The sequence below is a fragment of the Rattus norvegicus genome, chromosome 19, assembly GCF_021556685.1.
Source record: "Rattus norvegicus strain SHRSP/BbbUtx chromosome 19, alternate assembly SHRSP_T2T, whole genome shotgun sequence".
In the NCBI taxonomy this organism is placed as follows: domain Eukaryota; kingdom Metazoa; phylum Chordata; class Mammalia; order Rodentia; family Muridae; genus Rattus; species Rattus norvegicus.
The window spans coordinates 41,112,761-41,139,575 of record NC_141552.1 but is presented as its reverse complement, the minus strand read 5'-3'; the positions used below and the strand labels follow the sequence as shown (position 1 = coordinate 41,139,575).

At 39.9% G+C, this 26,815-nt stretch overlaps 1 protein-coding gene across 13 annotated transcripts in view; it reads left to right on the top strand.

Annotated features, from left to right (window-relative positions):
* The window catches only part of Inpp4b (inositol polyphosphate-4-phosphatase type II B), a 743,006-nt gene that overhangs the window by 673,202 nt on the left and 42,989 nt on the right, over nt 1-26,815 (top strand). For all 13 annotated transcript variants that reach the window (XM_087593773.1, XM_087593768.1, XM_087593769.1 and 10 more), the window contains 2 exon segments: nt 17,166-17,278; nt 20,014-20,168. In XM_087593773.1, the coding sequence (XP_087449899.1) occupies nt 17,166-17,278; nt 20,014-20,168 (268 nt within the window).

Here is a 26,815-nt window from a genome sequence, read left to right as displayed (position 1 = left end):
ATTATATAAAAATAGATGTATTTCATTTTATTTATTAAAAGTATTTCAAAAGCTTTTAACATCTTTTATTCTTTGAAATTAAGATACACTTGCTTCATTTCAGCCTTTTCTTTCCTTCTTTTATTCCTTCTCAGGCATCTTCTTATTCTAAAATTCATGACCTCTATTCCTTTCATTGTTCTTAAATACATACAGAGATATATTATGTTAGTTTATAATATAATAGTATTAGCATAGAGATAGATAAATAGATAGATAGATGATAGATAAATAGATGATAGGATATAAATTAACCTGACAGTCTCTTTGTTATGTGTATGTATATGATTTTAAAGCAGACAACTGGTATTAAGATACCCAACTTCCTGGGGAAGACTCATCATTCCTCAGTTGCCTGCCATTTCTTATCAAGGGCTGAACCCCCATGCGGTTTTCACTCTCTGCATTAGCATGTCTGTTGGGGTAGATCTTGTTCAGGCCTTGGCTCATTGGCCATGTTGATGAGATTACATAGATGTAGTTTTCGGACACTTCTAGGAGACACAAAATCAGGGCAAACTTTCTTTCTTCTCTGGCTCTTACAATCTTCCCTTCTTCCCCCATGGTTCTTTGTTGAAGAAGCTGTGTCATACATGTATAACTTGTAAATGAATATCACTCTACTTGTTCTTAGTATTTTGATCTGTTACCCTTTTCTGCAATGGTTTCTGTCTGTTTCACAGAGGCATATCTTTAATGAGGGGTGAGACCTATATCTGTGGAAATTATGGATCTTAGAAGAGAACCCACAATGACCTCTTTACCAAACCAGCATAATTTCAATCTAATTCCAAATATTAGTTCTTATCACCACAGATGGAAACAATTTAAATTGAGCCAATTACGTCTAATTAGTTAGATTTTAGTGTACCTGATTTTCCACACTTGGTTATGTTTTGAGGCAAAACTATCAGATTTATAGCAGAATCAAGTGGTAGTGTCATTGTGGTGGCACTCTGCAACAAAAGTACAACAGAAATCTGTGAATCACACAAACATATATAGGTTATACATCTCTTAGATATTTCACATACCAAGGCAAAGCTGGGCTGCACTCCATTCCAAAAGGCAACCAAGTAACTGTGTTAGGACTATGGATGGGGGCTACAGAATTAGCTAAAATGACAAGAACTACCACTCTGGAAGATGGGACCATTCTGGGTCATCTCTTTAATGCAAAATCTTTTATTTGCTTTTACAGTGAATTTAAGGAGTTTATATTGAAGTACAGATACCTTAAGATGCCTTCTTGAAAAAGACACAATGCATATGCTGCCTATTAATTTCTTTTTTTTTATTTTTTTTGCCTATTAATTTCTTAACCTTGTTTTTTTAACAAGTGAAATGTCTGAATCCTATGTTGGTTTCTAAGTAAAAATTATTTCTTCTCCAAAGATGTCATTAATCTTAGTATATATAGTCCACCTTGTCACATCATGGCTATGATGAAATTGCCCTAGGCTATGTGTTCGTTCAATGGCAGATACTTTTTGTTTTATTTTATTCATAAAGGAAATTGTTGTGAGCAAGTATAACCTTTCCCAAGTATTCACTAATTCTGTGACATATGTAGACTAAATGGATAGTCTCATTCAAAAATCTATAAAACTGTAGTTTTCTTTTAGTAGCTGCTACCAATGTTACTGAACACTTAGCCTTCATTTGTTAATAAGTGGGAGTATGGTGCAGAATTAAAGGGGTCTATCAGTCTTGCCCATGTCCTTCTGAGATGCCCAGCAGTCAAGCAAATCATCAGCTAATCTGTTCAAAATCTCTTAATGCCTTTAGAATATTCATTTAAATTCAGGAATGATCCTACACTCTCAATGTACCTCAGCTGCAAACAAAGATCCTTTGCTAGAAGGTGTGGGCAGGGGTCTCTCCACAGTGAGCAATTATTCTCCTCTCAGTCTTTGCTGAACGTTGGTCTGAGGCAGCTAATATGGATCAAAAAATATATGTATAAGATATGTATAAGAATATGTATCCTCGAGCATTGATAAAAAGCTTTGAGCTGTTGTGGGTTGGCTTTCTTTATACATTGTTGCAGTTTTCATATGTTCTTACTTTTTGCCTTGACACCAAGGCAGAAATCTTCTGGAGTGTTCCCCCAGGCTCTATCTGTGATATTTGTGGGCACCTTTGATCAACTGGGGCAATTCCGGTGGGCAGAGCAGACGTTAGCGCGTCAGCTTACTCTGATCTTTGCGTTGGACTTGTTGCTGTCAGGAATCTGTCATGTCCCTGCCTCCCTAAGAGATTTAACTTTTGCATTAATAATCCTAGAAAGGACTCTGCTCTCTGTCACTTGCACAGATAACGTCATGTTTGAAAGTCACCACAATGTTGTAGAGGTATACAAGAGCTTGGTCAAAGGGACCAGTGAAGTCTTCTTCCCTCCTTAAAGGAGAAGAGACCAACTGTCAATTTATCACATCCAAATTTGCTGCCCTCTTTTCTGATATTAAGATCCAAACATTTTCTTTTTATCCCAAATGTAGTAGGGGTATTATCACCCAGGGCCACTAGAAATTTATCACATATGGACTTCTTTCTTCATGCAGTAAGGCTGGGCTGTGTAGCACTGTGAGCTAAGAGAGAAAAACAGGGTGACCACTTTTGTTGTTGCGGTTACAAACTATTTCTAAAACACTTGACATTCTTGTCATATAGAGTATTTCCTTCATTACAGCAGCATGGACTGCATATGAGATACTTAAAAAAAACTCAGATCTTCAGTGACAATAAATATGATATTGTCATATAATTCATCCTAGACATGAAACTTTTGCTAGAACTCTCACATTCAGTTTAGCAGACACTGGCAGAGATGACACAGCACATAAAACTTAGTGTCCATCACCAGGGAGGAGGAAGATGACTAGGTTGGCACCGGGTGGCTTACAGACAATGAGTCAGTGTAACCAAGGAATAACCTTCACCAAGGCCAACTGCTTTCCAGAAGAAGAGTCGCCGTGTGGGGGTGATGGGTTTTTCTAGTTCTATGGCTTTTCTGCTGTTGCTTTATTCACCCCTAGGTGCTTTTGACGCGTCTGCATGGTTAAAGCATTAAGCTCTGCACTAACAAAAATGAAACATCCTACACCACTCCTCCCTCAACAAAAGCAAGAAAATAAAACACGAATCTAAGGAAGTTTTGTATAGAGTTAATTTTTAGATGAGTTATGTGAACAGTTTTTTACACAGTCCCCATAGAAAATGAGAGTCAGACATCATAAGGAGATCTGCATGTGCAGAGAGTGGTGGGGAGGGGCTTAGCCCATCCCACTCGGGAAATTATTTAGAATATAGTCAAATAAGAAAATGACAGACCTGTCATCTAGGGTTAGTGAACAGAAAGAGCAAGTGGGTTTATTAATAATGAGGATTAAGTAGAAGTGATTAGATTTGGGACATCAATGGCAACATTTAATATAATAGGCTCTGTTGCTTGCTTGGTTGTTTTTTAGGGGTTTTTTGTTTGTTTTTTGTGTTTTTGTTTATTTGTTTTTATTTATTTCATGTTTTTTTTTCTTTTTTTTTTTCAGAGCTGGGGACCGAACCCAGGGCCTTGCGCTTGCTAGGCACGTGCTCTACCACTGAGCTAAATCCCCAACCCCTTATTTCATGTTTTAATGTTTGAATTAAATAATGTTTTTAGACAGGGTTTCTTTGGGTAGCCCTGGCTGTCCTGGTACTCGGCTATCCAACTGCCTCTAGAGTCGTGGGATTATAGTGAATACCATCACACTCGGCAGTTGGAATAGTTTTTAATAAAATGCGTAAAATTAAAGTTTCATCATGGGCTCTTAGGGAGACAGAGTGGAAGGCACGCCCTTAGGAAACTCAGCCGTGCATGTAAGAGAGACAAGGCAGGCTCACAGCAACAGGAACAAGAGAGAGTGCTGCTGTCATCTGTGTTCCCTTTGCCAAGATGCAGGTGAATGTGTTTAAGGACACATGGAAAGTGGTGGCTCTGTTCTAAGGACATGCTCCTCCTGAGAGGTTCTAGAGGAGAAAATTGGACTAGCAGAAAGCCAAAGTAAAGCCCACAGCGTGAAGCCTAAACTCCCTGGGAGACAAACCCAGCTATGCTCAGGGGAAGAAAAGCAATATCCTGGCTTCTAGAAAGAGAAGCCTTCGATGCCTGTGTGAGGTTTCTGAACGGCCTCTAGGAGACTCTTGGTACTTGACCACTTAGAGCTTTTAGGCTTCATATTCTGCATGGAGGTGATTTGGGTTGTTCTTCTGGGGCTCCTAATGTCACCCAATGGTTTTAGACGAAGAACCCTCTGAAACAAAGATGTATATTTACTTCTCCACCTTTCAATCAATCATGCGACCAATCCTGATTACCGAAATATACTTTTTCAATTTCTTTTATTGCCTTGATTTAGGTATCCCTCACATGTTCAAAGCTAATCCGGGACTCAGTGGCCTTCCTGCCTCAGCCTTCAGAGTGAGATTAAAGGCATTAGTCATCATGTTCAACCTAGCATATAGTTTTTATATAGACTTTTCAAACACTCTGCATGCATGTTAAGAGATAGAGGTCTAGTTCTACCAAAAAAAAATCATAGCTCACTTAAGCTGACAGGTTTTATTTATTTATTTATTTTTGGTTCTTTTTTTCGGAGCTGGGGATCGAACCCAGGGCCTTGCGCTTCCTAGGCAAGTGCTCTACCACTGAGCTAAATCCCCAACCCCACTGACAGGTTTTATATCTTCGAACTTTTACTTTATTTTTAACTTTCACTTTTTGTTTTGTCTTTTATGCTTGCAATCAAGCCCTAAGAGCTCTCCTGTTGAGCTATTCTCAAGATCCTCAGCACTTAACACCAATAGAATAATTCAAGGTGGATTTAATCATGCCACAGACAGGAGCAACTCACTCCTACTAGATACTGCTCTTGGTTTATTTAGTGTGTGCTTATGTCTGTACAAGGTACATGTATAAAATTAGTATAGAAGCCAGAAGCCAGAGAATAATCTTGAAGTCCATCCCTCAGGGGGTCCTACTGGTGCTTTTAACACAGGATGGACCAGAGTTGATGACTAGCCAGCCTCAGTGGCTCTAACTGCCTTTAGCTAACTGGTACTGGAGTTACAATTGTGCACCACCTCATTGTGCTATGGCTACAAGGATTCTGGAGCCCTCCCTCAGGCCATCGTGTGTGTGAGGCAAGAACTTTTCCAACTAACCAATCTGTTCAGCCCACAGTGACTTGCATATTTTATATTGCCACTCAACCATTTATTATTTGGCTAGATTATTAAACACAGAACAACTATTTTTCATAAATCTAAATAATATAGTTTTTGCAAAATAACTATGCGATAATACTTTCCTGAACAAAAATATTGAATTTTGTTCCTAAAAGGAATGAGCAGATCTGCCAGTCAGGACCGGATTCCATGTATAGTAAATCTACACATACATGATGAGCACCATGGAGATCCACAGAAGCTTCTGTGAGAGCAGAGAAAGGATCCATCCTCTGAGGACAAAACCACCAGCCTTAGGTTTTAAACACTCCTTCAGAAAACCATTTTGTTGATGTCACACACTGACAACGCCATAGCGTCACCTACCCATTAGAGAGTAGCTTGGGACTCAGGTCCTGATTAAGGCAGGCCTATAGATCTGAGAAAGTTATGTCACACTCTGAGTATCAATGAATGTTGTGGCTACTCAATGAGCCTTGTCTCAGACAGGGACATTCAATAGAATTGACTATGACAAAAGAAAGCTTGCTCACCTGACCATCCTCATGACACAGGCTTTGGTGCCATCTCAGGTTTACCACACCCAGGAACTTGAATGTGCTGCCACCCCACATTCATGGAAATGCTTTCCTGGCACAGAAATTAATGTCCATCCTGAACCTAGTGACCCATGCTTCATCAGGCTCTGGAAATGGCCTGTGTTTATGGAATGGAAAAATAAAGCAAGGTAATCAAATGAAAGAGCATGGACATACATACATGTACACACACACACACACATATACACACACACATGCACACACATACATTCATACATACACATACACACAAGCACATACACATACACATACATTCATACACACACACACACACACACACACACACACACACACACACAAATACTCATCCCCTACCCCCAGAGGTCTTCAAACAAACAGTGTAAGCATTTCTGATTGGTTAACAGTCTTTCTAATAGCAGTTGAGTATTTCCCAGGCTCCAAAGGGAATATGTAAGTTATTAACTTCTCCTTCACTTGTAGTAACACTAAACTTTTCACATTTGTATAAGATTGAACACTGTACATGCATTCTATGAGACTGGGGGTGTGGATCTATTCTGCCCAAGGTTTGGCTGTGAGTAACTGGAACTCTGGTTAGAGTCATCTGTGTCACCTTTGTCTTGCTCAAGCACCCACTGTGAACTTACTGTCTTTTCATTGTCTCCAAGCTTTAGAAAGGAAGCTGGGCTGTTCACGTCAGAATACTCTGCAGACTGGATTAAGTCAGGGAAGTCACATAAGTCAGAAAGGGTATACCACAATAGACTATTCTGTGTAACGATATGTAGAATAACACCATGTTCTTAATACCCATGTTCCTTAACCAACAAGGAAGAAGCACATCAATTCTGAACATCTTCAGAGTTCAGCAATAGCTAATAGTTCATGTGCTAGAGGGACATTTCTAAGTAAATTTGTGGTTAAAAGTGCAATTTATTGTTTTTTTAATGTTAGGATCAGGGGACCATAAACGCATATAATATACCATTAACATATAATATACCATTAACATATTGCTAAATAAGTGTTCCTCAAGGTATAATTTAAGGTCTACTGATTTATGGTCAACTGTGTCATTTGTGAGAGGAGACTTGGGTTTCTACAGTAGGTTCTGTTAGGTTCACTGATCTGACTAGTGGGACGTCAGGGATTCAATCCACATATGATGACTTGCAGATGGACTTTTTCTTCATATTTAAGCCATTATTTTACCAGTGCTGTCTAGAACTCTCTGGTCAGATTTAAAGTGAGTCTGTCGGGTATCTGCATTTTTAACTTTAAGCTCATGATTTGCCTCTATGTTTGGTATATTTGTAGCTGGGAATTTGTTCTCAGCTCAGTTCCAACACATCTCGGGGACCTTCTTGAAAGAAAAGGCCACCAAACACAGTCACATGATCACCTGAAACTCTTAAATTCCCAGATAGGAAGAAGACAGAACCAACTCCTGTATATTGTCCTCTGACATGCACACGTGCATGCAAACACACACACACACCCACATACACACACACAAACACACAGAGATACACAGAGACACACAGATGTACACGCACACATACACACATTAAATTTTAATCCACTCTTTCTTAATAGGCATAAAATCAGAGATAGAGACACTTAGTTGTCATTAAAGTATAGACTCAATTAAAGTACAAATAACACTTCAAAAACAAGAAAGAAAAGTACACACATACTTAGGCATGCACATACCTACCTGCCCAGCAAACCTGAAGCTGGCCTCTGAATGCCCAGGGTTGCCATATATCAACGGCTTATATCTATAGTTTCTTATCGCTGCCATGTTGCTATGTGCAGGTACATGGGGAAATACACTTTGAAGTACAAAGTGTATGTGCACATGTGTATGTGAGTGTATGTATGTAGTATGTATGTATGTATGTATGTATGTATGTATGTATGTATGTATACTTTGTACTTCAAAGTACATTCCCCCATGCACCTGCACATAGCAGAGCCAAGGGATGTCTAAGCATTCTGCCATCCTTACTCTTTTCCTTCATTTGGATACCTAAACTTAAGAAACCCCATCCTGCATTTCCCATTTGACCACGTGCTGCATTTGGCTAGCCTCCCAGGGCACCAGCCTCCTCAGCCAGCATGTAATGGCTTAGAATAAAAAGACTAGAATTCAGTTGAAACCTCACTTAGATGAGTCTCTAGCTGTTTGGAACACTTATATTTCATCACCAGCCGAAGGAGGATAATTAACACACACACACACTTTGTACTTCAAAGTACACCCCCCATCTCTCTGGGGAAAGGAAGTTAATATTTCCACTGTCAGTTTTGATGACAAAACAGTGTCACAGTCCATGTCGAAAAGCTAGAGCGACGGGCAGGATAATGATTGTTGTGCACTCTGAGATTATCAGAGAATTATATTTCTGCAGGGTCGTAACAAACCCACTGATCCTTCCAGTCACACTTGGTTGTGAATTCTTTTCTATTATTTGAACAGATTTACAACATTCTTCTCTTCCATAACCTTTCTCTGTCTTGTGTTTGCTCCTTCAGACCTGTATTAACTTTAATCACCATTTCGTGTGATTATCAATTCTCTGTTGAGTTTTCAGAAAAGAATTTTGTTTCTTTTGGAATATCTTTATAGGTGAGTTAATTAAAAGCATCATGAAAATGAGATTTTTTTTTATTTTGTGGGGCATCATGCAGTCAGGTACAGGTTAACAGTAATTGTCTTATTTTTTAAGATATACATTTAATCTATAAATACCTGGATTAGTTCTTGGGTCTCTAATGGTTCATTTTCATTTGTTATAATATCCAATAAGCCAAACATCTGTTAAAGTTGACTAAAAATTAATTTCAACTTCTAATTTAAAATCAGAGCAGGGAGGTTAGAGAGATGGCTCAGTCTTGGATGCTTTCTAGAGGATTCAAGTTCAAATCCCCAATCCCACGTATTACTTCAAAAGCATCTGTAACTCCAGGTACAGAGAAATCCAGTGCTGTCTTCTGGCCTCTGAGGGCACCAGGCATGCTCATAATAAACAGACTACATACAGGCAAAACTCAAAAACAGGTAAGAGGAAAATAAAATAATTCAAAGGGGAAACTAAAAATAACTTAGTATTTGACCTTTTACACAGTTATACATTTGAAATCCCTTCACTATTTAATATGAATAATCAATCTTCTTAACAGACACTCATTAATTACCATGACTCTTCTCTTCAGACCTCAAAGGTGAGAAAACATTTTGTATTCAATCCATCTTTTCATCCATTTTACATCATCATTTTCCCTCCCAGTTTTACATCACTAAACTCCAGAAAAGTGGAAATGACCTTGGGACACCAGTACAGGGAGAAGTAACAATATCTTTATTGGGTAGGTCAAGATGGGTTAAAGAGAGAAGTCCATGAACACTAATTAATTAGTACTTGAGGCTGTCATTGATAAACTGCAAATACGAGTGTCTCAGCTTGCCAAGTAAGAGGCCACTTCAAGTTGAACATGCTAGAGAAGAGGAATAAAATATACCAATCATACTTGTTTTTATTCAATGTTTTTCTTTCTAATTTGGAGAGTTTCAGTGTCCCTTCATTCTAAAATTACTTTTCTATCTTTTACTTCATCTATATCTTCCCTAATGCCTAGAAATTATAATCTCTGCCATAATGACATGGTAAGTCTTCACCTGCCACTAAGGGATAAGAAGCTGAAGATAAGAAGCCGTTGCGAGTGTTGGCGGATTGGTTCTTTCTATGTCATCAGAAAGAGGAAGGGTAAAGAAAACCAAAAGAGAAGGTCTTACCTCTGCCCCTCTGGGCTTCATTGTGACCTTCTGCTGTTGCTGGGGCTAGCTGAAAGGACATTGGTATTCCCTCCAAAGCTGCAGCCTCTCTTTAACTCCATTCTTGTTCCTGTCTTCACCTACTCCTAACAGCCGAAGTCTCTCTCTTGTGGTTGCTGGGAACAATAGGGCATGTGGAAGTTGGCCTGTAGGAAGGGGTTGGTCATCCATGTCTTTTCAGTGCTAAGAGCTCTACTACCTGAACAGAAGCAAAAGCGATAGTCCATGCTCTTCTGTCTGACTCCCAGGGCCCCTGAGCTGGTTATTCATGCAAAGCCTCTCCTAGCTCACACCTTCTCTGTCCCTCTACCTGTAAGTGCCATAGAAAGCCATCTCAGGGACAACAAGGAACTCAAGTTCGGTTGCTCAAGTGCCATCGAACAACAAAGAATCTCTCAGTCTTTTGCAAAATATACTCATGTTATGGGGTTGTGTAATCCAGCCACAAACTATTTCTATGATACTTTTTTTTAAAAAAACGAGGGAAAAAAGGTTAATGTGTTATTAGGTCATACTTCCTTTTTCAATAAAGAACATATAATTAATGAAGAGGGGATTACATAAATACCTTTAGTACTGTAGCTGAAACATTTTAACAACTGTATTGAGGTATTTTCCTCTGTTGCTTCTGGTAATAAGTTTCATTTAGCAGGAAACTCTGAAAGTGTGTAAGCCAAAAATGTTCAGCTCTAACCAGGTTGGAATTTTGATATTTTATTTCTTTTTTCTATTAAACATTTTATTCATTTACATTTCAAATGATATCTCCCCCTCCTGGTTACCTCTCCACAATTCTCCATCCCATCCCCCCTCTCCCCCATCCCACGGACTCAGTGAGGATGTTCCTCCACCCACCTACCCACTCCTGCCTCACCATCTACAGTATCCCTCTATACTGGGTTATCAAGCCTCCACAGGACCAAGGGCCTCCCCCCTACTCCCTGCCAATGATGTCAGATAAGGCCATCCTCTGCACGAAAGTATCTGGAGCAATGGGTTCCCTCATGTATACTATTTGGTTGGTGGTTCAGTCCCTGGGAGCTCTTGGTGTCCTGTTAACTGATATTGTTCTCCTATGGAATTGGAATCCCCTTCAGCAAATTCAGTCATTCCCTTAGCTCTTACACTGAGGTCCCCAGGCTCAGTCTGGTGGATGGTTGGCTGTGAATATCTGCATTTGTACTAGTCAGGTTCTGGTAGAAACTCTCAGGGAACAGCCATATGAGGCTCCTGTCAGCAAGCACTTCTTGGCATCAGCAAGAGTGTCAGGGTTTGGTGTCCACAGATAGGATGGATCCCTAGGTGAAGCAATCTCTGGATGGCCTTTCCTTCAGTTTCTATTCCACTTTTGTCCCTGTCTTTCCTTTGAACAGAAACACTTCTAAGTTAAAAAATTTGAGATGGTTGGGTGGTCCCAACTCTCAACTGAAGGTCGTGCCTATCTACTGGAGGTGTCTATATAGGTTCTCTCTCCCCTTTGTTCCTGGGAGATCTATGATATTGGATATGTTGGTGTTTGATTTCTTATAATGCCTTCTTCATGCAGGTAGATGAGAAACATGATTTGTATAAAGCTAGCCTTAGTGCAACACTGTCTTTTTTATGCCTTTCAAGATTCTGTAGCCTGCAAAAGAATGTAATTTATAATTTTGAGACATTTCAATGACATTTTCCTAATTGAGATTGTCTGCTTGCTAATACAATCACCTATAATTGCTTAGAGTTAATTAAAGTAGATTAATATTGCGGAGTATAGTGCCAACGGGAGCACACAGTGAAAGCACTGGCCTCTGTAGTACAACCCTTCTAAGGTTTTTCTGTTGGGGTTTTTCTATCTATATTACTGCCATGTAACAGACCGTGCCAATATTGTGGACATGTAACAGAATCATTTAATCTCTGCTCACTGATTTGCCGTGTTAGGAGTCTAATGGAGATGGTGGGGCAGCTTGTCTCTTCTCTCATGTCCATGCCTTTTGGTAAAAGGAAGAGTAGTCAGGGAGGGCTTCGGTGTCTGAAAACTGAAATCATCTGGAGGTCTCAGAATTCATGCCCTAGAAGCTGGGATAACTTGGCACAATGCCTGTTGCCATGGTCACCTAAACAACTTGCATGCGGCATGAACACTTAGTTCCTAGTTTATATTAGATTTATCAAATAAAGGTAATATGGAAGGGTACGCACAGTAACGTTCAAAGAGTATAATCAGATAGGAGTTAGTCACTTACAACCTGGCCTCAGAAAATATCATTACTTCTCTCTTGGTCATTAGACAAGATATAACTTCACCCCGATTTTGGTGAGAGGGCATAGACTCCAACTCTCTAAGCATTCCAAAGAATAAGGGTACATTGTTTTAGAAGCATCGTCTCAGGGTTTGGCTGCTTTCCAGAAATAATTGTATTTGTCTTTTTCATAGTCTAATAACACTACAGGTTTATAAAGTGACTGGTATGTCATATATATATATATGAATATGTGGAGAGAGAGAGAGAGAGAGAGAGAGAGAGAGAGAGAGAGAGAGAGTATCTATTTAACTTAAACATCTTTAGTGGCAACTATTTTGAACAACAAATGATGTTTAACAGTCCAGCAGTAAGGCAGGCTTCAAGAGAGGCCTGATTCAGGGGCTCAGAAGTATAAAAGGGATAACTTGGCCCCCACTTGATCTCTGTGTTTCCCTTAGTGTATTGACCACATTTGTGCAGCTAGCCTTTTCATGACTTTAAATATGTCAATGTGGCACATTCTCTAGCATTGTAGTATCATCATCTGACCGTGAGATAATGAAGTGGCTCCCAGAGTTCCACAGTGTTACATGTGAGTCAACCCATTGGGAAGCATCATCCATTCCTGTTCTGAGTTAAGCACTCTGCCGTTGATTCTGGTTATTATTCTGTTTAGAACACTTGCTGCTGAAGGGGCATCATTTGACGGCCACGGGAGACAAGTAGAAAATGTAACTCTGCCTTGCCTGTTCTGCTCTGTGGGTGAGCAGGTGTCCACTGGTTTGTGAACGGGATGGAATTTGTACCCTTACATGTGTGGGGAATTTGTTTGCTCTCTTGAATAGACCGTGAATATCCAGATGAAACTGGCTTCCCCAACAGCAATAGATACCTTTCTCTGTTTTTATTGTTGAAACAGGGTTGAATAATGGAGGCTGTTCTGCCACAGCTTTTATTAATTGTAGTCTCTTCAGCTTGATGAAGCACGGCAGGGTTGCTGTACTCATTTTACAGTTGAGGAGATGGGGCATGGGGCCAAACAGCTCGCCCCCGACCACATATCAAGCAAGGGTGGATCTGGCATTGAAAGTCATTTTCCTGGATTTATGGCTTTGTTTCAAGAGACTTATGAGAGTTTCACATAAAAAAACCACTACAAATAAGAAAGATTCAGTTACTGGGAATCAATAACCCAGCATAAAGATGTTTGTAAAAGGAAAATATTCACAGATAAAATAAAAGCACCTTTCTGACCTCTTCTCCTGGCTTTTCAACATCAATTTTTTTTCCTTTGAGAAAAGAAATACCTTGAAATCATTATTTTATATTCTCAGGTATATTTTAATATGTACATATATAGTTTCTAAAAACTGACCACCTAGGACTGGATAATCTGTGACAGGGTTGTTCCTAAGAGAAATCTGATTCTACCCTCCCTCAGCCAAGGTTGCCTGTAGCTCTTCTGCTATGGGCAGGGCCTCGTGAGTTTCCCCCCAACACCTTGGTCATGTCATTTGGTGTGTTTATTATGTTCTTCATGTTTAGGATATATTTTTGAGATCTCATGGGGACATGGATGGTCTGCAGCCTTTTGCCATGTTCCACAATCTCTTTTATAATGCTCAGAGTACAAATATCCCTTGCCAACAATGAAAAAGATCATTTTAGAAAATATGTTTTGTTCTGAATATATTAATCTATTATAAAAATACCAGAGTTGTTTGTAAAACCGCACCAACTGTGTAAGCACAAATAAAATTTGGGAGCAAATTCTGGAGTTTCTAGAAGCTCACAGACTAGTTAAAAGCTTCCTTTTGGGGAAAATATATTACTCTTTGTGCTAGGTGATGTTAGTTTGCTATAACAAAATAATTCAGATAACAAATCTACAAAAGAAAAGTCTTACTTTGGCTAATCTATGGGCCTTGGTTAGTTGGAGTCACTGCTTTGGGTATGTGACAAGTAAAACCAGCATGACAGGAGTCCATGGTGGAGAAAAATCACATTATGGCCCAGGTAGGAAGCAGAAGAAAGGAAGGAGGAAAGCTGGAGTCCAAAAGTCTCCTATGAAAGCAACACTAATGCCCTAAGCTGCTTCTCCAGGGCCCCAAGTCCTCGAGGTGTTAATCTTCCCAGGCTCACCTCAGGAATGAAGCATTTACTATGTGGCATCTGGAGGAAAATCAACACCTGAATTACAGCCCACACCTTTCCATGATGCTTCCCCAAGACAACAGTTTTCACAGTTTATACTGATTCTCTGCATTAGTGTAGTATCCTCTTGGTGGGCTGCAACTAAAAGTTTTTAAATAGGCAGAACAAAAACAGGATGCACTATACCCTAAGATTAAATGTTATTCCACAGAAGTTTTGTTACACAGCAGGCCTGTGTGTGTGTGTGTGTGTGTGTGTGTGTGTGTGTGTGTGTGTGTGGGTGTGGGTGTTAGTTCGATGAGATGTTGCATTAATTAGTAATGGAAATATATTTAATAACTATAGGCTGTACATTTAAGGAAGAAACTTTAGTGGATAATATAGAAATAATGAAATAGCCACCATAGTCAAACTAATATATCTATTAGTTTACATATTTACCACATTCTTTGTATGTGAGAAGAGAGCAAATATATAATAACATATTTATTAGTTAATTACCTGTGTTCATTCTGTTTTGAAAGTTTCAGACTTTGTTATATTGCATTCAAGTAGACATAGTGTTTTACACTGCTTTAAAAATGGTGGCCATACACTTGAGCTTTGGGACCTTGAGATCAAGGGTTGGCCTTTTCTGCCTGGAACCAAGTTGCTGCATCACAGCGAGACCCTGAGCTCAGGACCATGAAGCACAGAGGAGTGGTACTGGGTACACTCCATGTTTCTCAGCAGTGCTGCCTGCGCCCTTGTCTCTGCCCTGTTTTCCCCCAGCCTTACATACTACCAAGGCTCCGAGTACCTCCTGTAGGACCTCTGCACCCATCTATTCTCCTAGAATTGTCTGCTCCTTCCATCAGACCTGACATCTTTATCAACTACTTATAATCATGGTTCACTTTTTTGCACTTCCTGTGGGCTTGAATATCTATTTTCCCTCATTCGATTATAGAGATTTTTAAAGGTAGATCTCATATCATGGACTCTTTCTCTCGTGTTGGTTTTTTTGGCTGTTACTCTTCTAAAGACTTTACAGTCATCAAACAACATATATTTATCTTTTTTCTTCCATTTTTATTAAATTGCATATTTCTTGTTTACATTTCAAAAGTTATTCCCTTTTCCAATTTCCTGTCCATCAGCCCCCTAACCTCTACCCCTCTCCTTCTATATGGGTGTTCCCCTCCCCATCCACCCCCCAAAAAATCCCCTACAATGGGAGTCCAACCTTGGCAGGACCAAGGGCTTCCCCTTCCACTGGTGCCCCAACAAGGATATTCACTGCTACCTATGAACTTGGAGCCCAGAGTCTGTCTACGTGTAGTCTTTGGGTAGTGATTTAGTCCCTGGAAGTTCTGGTTGTTTGGCATTGTTGTTCTTATGGGGTCACAAGCCCCTTCGGCTCCTTCAATCCTTTCTCTGATTCCTCCAATGGGGGGTCCCATTCTCAGTTCAGTGTTTTGCTGCTGGCATTCGCCTCTGTATTTGACATGCTCTGGCTGTGTCTCTCAGGAGAGATCTATCTCCGGTTCCTGTCAGCCTGCACTTCTTAACGCTGTATACTCTTAAGATGACCAGGTCATTTCTAAGTATTGCTTTCTAAATGTATAAACTTATAGACACAGGTCAGTGTAAACATAGCTGTCTGTCCAAGAGTGGCCTACCTGGCAAAGTGATGTGGTCTTTTCTTTTTAACTTGACCCAAGATATATACATATAATATACATATACATATGCATATATTCATATACATATGCATATGCATATATTCATATATATATATGAATGCAGAACACCCATTCTATTCTGTACTCATGATTCCTGAGATGACATACTTTCATTTTTAGTCTCTTCTCAATCATTTGAGGGTTTGTGTGTGTGTGTGTGTGTGTGTGTGTGTGTGTGTGTGTGTGTATGTGTGTGTGTGTGTGTGCACTACATAATTACACTGAGATCCTCCCTCTATTCCCTGGCATTGCTGTCAGGAACTACTCAAAATAACTGTTTGGCTAATGAAGCAGCTGGTACAAACTTAGAAATTGCAAACTCTTAAAACAAATCTGGGTTAGCTTGTGATTGGAACTGGGAATGTCTGTTTTGTGTCTCCCATGGAATGGGATGAACTGGACAAGGTCTTTAGTTCTTATGCATCTTCTGTGTCTTTAGCCTTAGTTGAGGATCTCAGGAATTCTCCATGCCTTACCTAGTGAGCTCCCACTGCACTGTGGACCCAACACTGCTTATAGGAGCATTTTGTCCCCTTCATTGAATCACATCTTACCAGGTTCCCAGCAGCCTTTGGGTCATAACTGCGCGTTGCCTTCAGCTTTAGTGGACGGCGTAGGCCATTGGTTACCCGCGTTTGGCTGTTAGGGTGCAGACTTCCGAGCACCTCCGGCTCCCACTTCTGTTCTCATCGCCGCTCGCTGTTGCCTGTGTTATCGTCCTTCCCTGTCACACCTATGCTCCTTGACAGAAATGGCTCCTTCTTTCTCTCTAAGAAACATTTGGCGATGCCTTGATACAGTTTTCACTGTCAAACTGGAAAGACTCTTGGCATCTGAGCAGAAGACTTCACAGAGGCAGCTGTAAATCTCATAATAGTAGCTATCTCTCGAATAAAAAAAGAATATTATCTGACCCAAAATGTCAAGAGCATCAAGACTAAGGAAACTTTCTGTTTAGAAATTGCCTTCATATTTAAAAATTGAACTTTCAGATTTCTCTCATGTGTGACATCCAACTTAATACACAGCTTTGGTCTGAGCTAGCTACTTAGTTGCAAAAAGAGATACTATCTCAAGACATTTCTGGCAGATGCTACTACCTAAAGGAAGCAATGTATTTTTGTGAGAAACCTTTTCCTTGTTGGTAACAGTGCTTCATGGACAGTTTGGTATTACCATAGTTACCATAGTTACATATCCTAGAAGGAACCGAAGCGTGTGTTCAGATAAAGGGTAAAACTGAAGGGATTAATAAAGTTTCCCTTACATATTCTTTGCTCCATAGGACATTTCTTGTTTTGAAAGTTGCCCTTGCAGAAATGTTGTAAGAAAGCACCATAGGAAGCGTCATGGTGACTCTGTCTCCTGGTTTTCTCCTTTATTTTTTATCCTTTAGATATTTCACATTTTCAAGAACAAAATGATTTAAAAGGACTGTTGGACAATCTCCACCAAAATATCCAAGCCAAGAAAAGAAAAAATGTAGAAATCATGTGGCTGGCAGCAACGGTAAGCACTCCTGTCTGCCTTTTCCCCCAGCACAACATCACCAACATGTGTTGTCGGGGACTCATCACACAGTGCATAGTCTAAGGCTATCCACTTAATAAAGCATCATCACCTCGTTAGTTGTCTCACCAGTAGAGAGAGAAAGATAAACTCAACAGGGGAAGAATCCTCCTTATTGACCCTCCTTATGAACTTTGGGTTTGCTTGACACTCCAAGGTGAAAAGGAAGTGTCTGTGATTTTTTTGGTGTAACATGTTATGGACAATTTTCAATGTTCTGTAGCGATCAGAATTTTGAACTGCCACTGTAGAGACATGGGATTCCAGTTGTGTGGCTGCCAGACTCCTGACTTCAGGCTCATGGACATATATTGTTTAGTTAGTGAGCTTGTCGATGTGTTTGTCAATTTAGGTGTTGGCATAAAATGTATCACTGATTGATTGTTATGGGGGTAATGAGCTGAAGTGTGTACGGTTCTCTCTCCCTTGATGGCACCCTCAGGGTGGAAGATCTGCCTAGACCCTCACACAAATTAAGGAGAGAGTCATCCTGTGTTCTTAAGCTCTTATCTGGCCATTTGAAACAGAGTTCATATTAAATTTATAAGGTTTGTTAAAATCTCTGCTATCCCAGGGACGTTCTTTGGGAAAACATCCTGTCACCTGGAAAGGCAGTGACCTGGTGACCTCGCGATGAACATCTTGTTGGTCTCCTTACCCACATCACTCCTGCAGTTCGGAGTTCAGGTTCATTAGCCTTGCCGCACACGTTATTTATGCTCCATCAGAAGCATTTACGTCGGCCTTCCCACTCTTCCCAAAGTTACATAGTCTCCTCTGGAACAGGGGAAGGGATCATTTATCATGAAACCATGTGTGATAATCCACCAAGCACAGGCGAGTGCCTGCCTTGCCTCCCTGGTGTGCTGGGAAGGAACTTCAAGGGAGCAGAAGGAGGACCCTCCGCTTACAGACTGGCCAGTTACACTGCTCAGGCTCTGCACCACAATAGTTTCACACTTCTGGGTGTCTTCAGAGACCACTGCAGTTCTTAACTCACAAAAATTCATTACGGCAAGCCTTATGTCCTTTCGCATGTTTCACTGGAAACATTACAAAATACAGGAAGTCTCATCATTTGCATAGTGCTGCAATATCTGGAGGTCATATGAATATGGCATTGGCTACATGTGGAAATTCATCTTAAAAAGTTAAAGCAAGGACAGATACAGAAAACTGGATGGATATCTTCTCTTGGGATATGCATTTTCCCATTTGGATAAATAAGCATTCTCCATCAAGCCTGCATTTCTAAAACGTTTTTCCGATATGCGTGCCAATCACAGAAGGTTCTTACACAGCTGACGGTGTAATCCCAAGCTTCACTGTGACTTGAGAGCTCAGACTCAGTATCATCTTTCTAAACAGAACAAATTAATAATACTCTTAAAAAAGAAGAAATACGGGAATCTCCCTGACATTACCAAAAAGCTTTTACTTCTCCTTTCCTGTTTCCTGTCTTTATAGCTCTCTAATGAAATACTGCCTTTGTCAATGTCTTACAGTCTAATTAAACACTGAAGTTGTTTGATATTTTTCCTGATTTAATTTAAATAATAAAAAGGGAAAAATTTAAGAAGCCAAGTGTTATCTGAGTATATACAAGCAAGCTTGTATCTTAAACTCAAGATTCTCCTGTGTACTGTGGAGAAACATCCTACCTCCACTTGACTTTAAATGCAGAACTCTGAATCTCTCAAAAGACACCTGTGAAAGTACCACTATATTTTAAAGAATATTAATTATTTTAAGAATCACATCTCAAAAGTGTCCATTAAAGTCTATTTTACGACTGTGGATATAGTCAGCTTTTAAAAATGTGAAATAGTATTTATTTGAAGGAACTAAATCTTTTCTAAGTAAAAAGAGATTGTATGGTAAAACCATACTCTCATTTTCCTGTAGTCACTTTTATCGGAAATAGAAGAGTGAAAAATCTGAATTAATAGGGACATATAAATCTTAATTTAAGTACCACAACCACAATTAAAATACAGTGAAAATTTCATAATAAAAACTGTTTTATGTTTCCTCTCTGAGCAGGCACTTTTAAGGCCTCGTTGATTACAGATAATAAAGTAGATGGTTATTATGTCACATTCAATTTATCTTAAACGCATGTTGATTAGCATTGCTGATGCTGCCTTGGGTTATTGGCATCTCGGAAACCCGTCAAGGCTAAAAAAGGGAGCAGAAAGGTCTACACGCTAAGCATAGGACAGGGAGAAAATGGGTAGTCCCGAGTCAGAGACTCTTGTCTCTCTTATAATAACAAGATTCACAGAGCAGCACCAGACATACGAATGTTAAAACTTGGGACTTCCTGAGAGCTTCTCACATCAATAATGAGACTTGGACTGGACGGTCTTAAAAATAACTAGACTCCAAGTAGACATTCAAGAGTCTGACATAAGAACTCTAGGCCTTGCTTCATTTTTAGCTAAGCAGTTGTTCCTGAGCTGTAAGTGGCATTTATGCAAATCAGCAAACCTGCATCCCTCCTCTGTGGTTCTGTGACATCTCACACAGTGGTACGGATCACCCCATATTTTTCACTCAAAGAGATAAACCAATCAAACCTAGCCCTCTAGCTTAGAGAATGAGAAGGGGGTGGGTTTACATTTGACGGGATGGATGGAACCACCTGACTCCCTGTTTTCCTTTGGGTCTTGCAGATTTGTCGCAAACTCAATGGCATTCGTTTTACCTGCTGCAAAAGTGCCAAAGACAGGACATCAATGTCAGTGACGCTGGAACAGTGCTCCATCCTGAGAGACGAGCATCAGCTCCACAAAGACTTTTTCATCAGAGCATTAGATTGCATGAGGAGGTATCGTACATGTCTTGAATTGTCTTTAAGTGACTATTGCTTTCCGTTAACTTTTTAAAACACCTACCTCACTAGAAGACCAAACACTTGATAACTTCATTGTATTTCCACATTTTAAATTTGAAGCACTCACCCCATTCATTTGTAACACTAAAAGCAAATACAGCCATCTATATGCTCAGTACTGTGCATGGAAGGCATACACTGTTAGTTCTTCATCTTGAGTTAAAGGGCTCTGCAGAGCTAAGGCACCCCTTAAAGTGTACATTTTCTTTACCTGCTTGAGTATGTACAAAATAAAACTAGGCCAGTAGACAAACAAAAATCTCTCCAGTCTGCAACTAACAGATCTTCTACCCATGGCCAGCAGGGTCTTTGCATTGGTGACATTCTCTGTTGAAAAGACTGATCGTTTAGAGAGATGATGTTACAGCTCTGCTGACATTTAAAATGCTGTGCCCTGAGTCATGACTTGATTAATTCCTGCAGTAACTAAATTGGAACTAGAAGGAAACCATAATGGAGAGAGAAGGTGTCTCTTTCAAAATGTCTATCAGCAAAATCTCATGTTACTATAAAAGTGACGCGGCAGAGACCAGCACAAAAGAGGTGTCTAGATTCACCTGAGAGCTGCTCCTTGCCTGTCTTACCATTAGCTGGACTTCCTTTGTCAGTCTCACCATGGAGACACATGCATGCCTGTGGTAGATGCCTGCCTGTGTTGCTGCAATGCCATGCTTTCCACTAGCAAGAGGCTCCTGACGTCTTCTGTTTGCCATCTTGTCCTGTCTCCTCGTGTTCTCATTGTCCAGTAGATTTCCATTATCAGTTTTGAAAATCACTTAACAAGGGTTTAAAAGCCTGCCATGAACATCTCAGCCATATAAAATATGTCTCATTCCTATACGTTTCTTTCAAAAAATAATCATTCAACGCTAATGGGGAAAATGGTAAATGTGTAGATAAAATCCGATGTGGAGAGAAAGAACATAGATATCACTTGGGATACCTAGCTAGTGGAAGGGCACAGTAAATAGGCCAGGGCGGTACAGGATAACATGAATGATCAGACATCTGGACAGTGAAACTGTCTTCTATTTGTTTAACATAGGAAGAACATTAGTACCCTAAATTAGAGAACAAATTCTTTGAACAGGTAAACAAAAGGCATGTGTTCTTACGTAGGCTGAACCATAAAAATGAGCATCCTATAGGTTTGCTCATAATTGGCTTTATATATAAAAGTTATTTGCACATGATGTGGCATGTACGGAATTTTGTGACTTGGAATTGTTTCAAAAATTAAAATTCAAGAGATTTATCTAAATCCAACTATATCTTTTCAATTCCATGTCTCTATTACTCAGGTAATGTTTTTCTTTTAAAAATTGTTTTAAGTTAACTTTCAAGTCAATAAAATTTACCCTTTAGTTTTGTGTATATGAAATGGTTATTTTAGAGCATGAGGATTTCTTTAGAAATGAATGTAGGTGTGCTCCTATTTCTAAAACGGTAATGCATGTTGTTTCACAGAAAGAAACATATAACTGCCTGTATTTCCCTCTTTGCATACTTGGCTTTGTACAACAAGCTCATAGGAACACATGCTCTATGAGTACAGCAAGGAGGAGGCAAGGGCTCAGGGCTTGGAGCCAGTTGGTCTAGGTTTGAATCAGGCTTCACCACACACTACTCAGGAACTGTCCATCCCACTGTCTTGCCGCTGGCAAGTTAAGTTAGTCACCCTCCTGATGATCCATACCCTCTTATGAAAACAGCCATGAGAATAGCAATCACTCCCTGGGAATGGCATGACTTGGAAGACCTGAGGAATGCAAAGTGACAGGACCGATGTTTGGCACAGAGTAAGCTACATGTAGTAAATAAAAACTAAATGTTATCATTTTGATACTTGGGCCTTACAGCTTAAATAAAATCTATGTATGGCCTTTGTAGTTATATATTGAGAGTGTGTTGGGATTTAGGTCACACTCTAGTACTGTATATTAAAGCCTATGTGTTTTTCACATTTAGAATAGCCAGCCTTCTAAAAGGTGCAAGTGTTTACAAATGCTATGGTAATTATGGAAATGCACTACGTCAAAAGAAGCCTAGGAAGGTTCCTGAAAACATTGTTGATATATATATTATATATATATATTATATATATATATATATTAACAAAGACTCTTTGCTTTGTTCCCAAAATGTCATCTTGAAACTTTCGCCTATGAAACAATAGGCCTGATTTCTCAAGGGGCATTAGAGTTAGCCAATTACACGTCTGCAATTACACTCATCCTCTGTACCAAGTGAGATGAACTGAAATTATTTTATTATGTATTTAAATACCTGAAGTTTATTAGTTAAAATAGAAATCATATAAAAAAAATGTTATGTGCATTTGAAACCTCAAGGTTAGGTGCAAAACCAGCGTGCTTTGCGCCCATTTTTATGGCCAATGAAGAGTCAACTGTAATGGTGGGGTTTATATCCCTTCTTCCCATACATTCCGTCTTGTTCACCAGTGTGTCTAGACACAGGGCACAGTGTCTGGTCCAGGATGCACTAACTGGAATAGTATGAGGCACGTAGGCAGCAGGACACCACAGAGGATATCTCCTCTCCCCACACAGACAGCAGTTTCTCAGGAACAAGAATGTCTCAACTTGCTAGACTTTAATTGATTACCAGAATCATGAAATGGTAATTTTTGGCCAATGGAATTGACCAGCTTTTTATTCATGGTGATAAAGCTGTTTGCCAATCTTTCTACCCTGTGATCTGTGAATTCCTACTCATCAGACATTGACCTTGAGATGATTATTAAAGACCTTCAGACAGTTCTAAGGTTGCTTCCCTTTTGGTCTGTAGGGCCGATAAGCGAGAGCCTGCAGCAGGTGTGCACGTCTAAGCTAGGTACGAACTTCAGCAGCATTTTAGAAAGATTGGATGGATTGAGTAATTTTTTAAGATTTTAATATGTGTGTGTGTGTGTGTGTGTGTGTGTGTGTGTTATCCGGGTATGCTTATGGATGTCAGAAGAAAACTTATCAGAGCAGGGTTTCTTCTATGATGTGGGCACCAGAAATCAAATTCAAGTCTTAGGGTAAACAGGAGCACTTTTTCCCCTGATCCATCTACCTGGCCCCTATGTTTTAATTTTTACTGTTTTTTTTTCCTGCAGTTTGTTGTCTATTTGTTTGTTTGTTTGTATTTGGTTTTGGGTTTTTGTGGGTTTTCTTTTTTGATTTTTTAATTTTTCTCTTTCTTTTTTTTATTGGATTTTTTAATTTACATTTCAAATGTTATTCCCTTTCCCAGTTTCCCAGGCATAAGACCCCTACCCCATCCCCTTCTCTGCAGTTTTAAGCCACTTGGCTGGCTTTTCCAAAATTCTGTTAAAGCCACCATGGGTTATCCTCTCATGATATTTATGGCAGCAGTGGCATGCAGCTCCCAGTCAATCACACAAGTACAAGGGGCACACAATGCCATGTGGTGCTGTGTCACTATGATACATGCCATCAGTCCAGGCTCATTAAACACGGGACAGCTTACTGCACTGTCAGCTCACAGCAGGTCTCCTGGGACTTGATTCTCTCACAAGCCGAGGTCTGTCTGCATTCAATGGCGCATGACATGACGATGTGCTTGATCAAGATGGCGGATTTCAGACCATCTCTTCCTATGAGAGAGCTAGCAAGAAACCTGGTTGCACCTTAATCAGTCAGGATCTCTTAGGGATGACTGTGTTTTACGGGGTAATATTATTAACACACACGCATCAAAAGCTACACAAAGCAAATAAACAAACAAATCACCAAAAGGCAGGAGTCTCAGAAGGCTGGCTATTAGGATGCAGCCAGAGGTCAGAACCACTCACAGTCTGCCTCGTTTAAACCAGGTTGATATGGATCGACTTACTTAAACAATCCATTTCTGTTATTTTTCTTGAGCTGTGAAATACCTTTGTACAGCAACAATCTTCCTGATCAAAACACAGTTTTACGAAATGGATGCATAATTGGCTGGCTGTTTATTGATTTCTGTAGTTTGAGGTTTTGTTTTTTCTTTGTTTGTTTTGCTTTGATTTTGTTTGTTTTGTTTGTTTTTGGTTTTCTTTTAGAATAGAGTACAGGAAGGACCCCTCTGTTTTCAGTTTTGGAATTTCCATTGAGAGCTAAAAGCTATATATCACCTCGGTGCTTTTTTTTCAGAAGCCCAAGCTTACGTTTAATTAATAGTTATGCAGCTACAATCTTTAAAATCTCGATAAATTTGATGGATTTTTAAAGTTCTGTTTAACCTAAAGTGTTCAAGAGTTTAATGGCTACTACAATGTAAATTAAAACAAAACAGCCTTGACTAATTATTTCTTTAAACAAGAACTAATAGATTGTGTGTGTGAATGGTATAAATAACCTAGGACAACATATTTTCAGTTACCCGTCTTTTGTCATTCTACCATGGCCCTTGAAATTAAAATAGTTGAGAGACCATTAATAAGACAGAGGAGTGTAAATTTAGGCATGTAATCAATTTATCACCTTTTAGGCACAGAGTTATAATTATGCTTTTTCAGTAAAAGAAGAAAGACTCAGTAGCCTGATTATATGTAAACTCTGTGTGTGTGAGCGCGCATGTGTGTGTGTGTGTGTGTGTGTGTGTGTGTGTGTGACTTTTGTGCATATACTTGTGTGCTAATGTATACAGGTACACATGCCTATGTGCCCAGGTACATGTAGAAGCCAGCAGTTGAAGTCAGTTGTCTTCTGCAAATGATTTTTCAAGCTTCTTTGGAGTCCCTGACTGAACCTGGAGCCCACTGACTAGCTAGACTGTATGGCCAGGACACATGAGGAACTTACCTATCTCAGTCCCCTGGCCCTCTAGTGCTCAGGTTATGTATGCACACACCAGGCCTGTCATTTGTCATTGATGGAGTTCCAACTCAGATCCTCATGCTTCTACCGCAGGTTTGCACTTTAATAACTGAGCCATCTCCTGTGAGCCTACATCTGTATTGTCATGTGGAAGGCCTCATTTCCAGAGAGCTGCATCTGAACTTCAGTATGGGGAGGGGCAGGATATGATTTTTGAAATGCTTTGCTTTGTTATAATAACTACACCTTGAGTCACTGAAGTCGGCAACATTATACTTGATGCCTTACTTCTTCCCGGGGAGACTTTTGAGAGGGGATGAGGAGCTTGCATATTATTTAAGTAGCTGTGTCTTCTCTCTGTCTCTTTTCCACGTTGGTTTAGTTCCCTTCGCTTTTCTTGGTCAAGCCAGTTTAATGGGATTCTAGACTTTTTCTTATTTCAGAATTAAGGGCTGAAAACAGAAGTGCCTGAAGCTGGCAGATAACTGTACATTGTTTAAAGACCGTGTCAGCGGAGAGCACTATAGGCAGGGGTACATCTCAGTGGTGCATCTCTGTATTGTCTCTGACTGTATCGGTTACCAATAAGAGGAGTAATCTCAGAGGGATTGCTGTTAGTGGCGGAGCATTTGGCTGGTGCTCTCGCAAGCTTCGGTCCATTTTCCAGTAGCTCCCTTGCTCTAGTCCTGCTGGGGCAATACATCATGACGTGAGCATGTGGTAGAGGTGGGTGCTCAGGGCGCAGTGATTCAGAACAAATGAGACAGATAGAAAGGGACCATAATCATTATCTTCTTCACAGGCAGACCCAAAATAACATAACCTACTTCTGCTCAGTCCCACCTTCCTGTAGCTCAACAGATTGGCTGTGCACCTTTAATAAAAAGAGCTGTGGGGGCCATTCCAGACCCAAGTTACAGCATCCCATTCCTGATCACTGAAGAACCCTATTTATCTCATAAGACAAACATCGTTACAACATCTGCAGGAATCCCCATAGACTTAAAAGTACACGAAAGTCTCTAGAATGCTCAGGGCAAACACTCAGCTATAAATTCCTCTGAAAACCCTAAAGGAGTTATATACTTTCAACATATGGTGGAGCAATATAAAAGGATGAATAAGAAGATTAAGAGAAGAAATCAGACCAAAGCAAGAGAACGAGGCAGGTGGACACACATCACATATGGTAGCATCATGACTGTCATCCAGGGTACACTGTGTACACTGTACAGGCTCCCAGGGGTTTGGCAGCTATGCCCTTGCTGCTTACAGCACCCATGATGCCTCTGTTATACTGACTCTGCCAGGATCTTCCCTCATCACACAGTTCTATCAGGTCCTACAGATTCACTTTCTAAAATATCAATACTAATTTACAGTATACAAGATACTTATATACATGTTCTCATCTCTCCACCTTTCCAAACACGATGACCTTAAGAGTTTAGAGTGAACAGTGATATTTTAATTTATACACTTACAATAATGTACATGAGAGCAACAGTCTGCCTAAATGTTGATTACCCATCCAGATATCCACTTCTAGTCTCTTGTTCTTAATGTTTCATGTATGGGGAGTGTGTGGATAATTGCTGGGTAAGATTGATTTCAGCATTTATTAACCTCTGCCCTTTGGTGTTTATGTCAGGCTTTATAGAATGGAGTGGCAGTGGTAGTTGTTGTTGTCGATGTATTTTTTTTTTACTGCTTTCACTTTCTAAAACATGAATATGCAGTAGGATAGGACAAGAGGCCCCC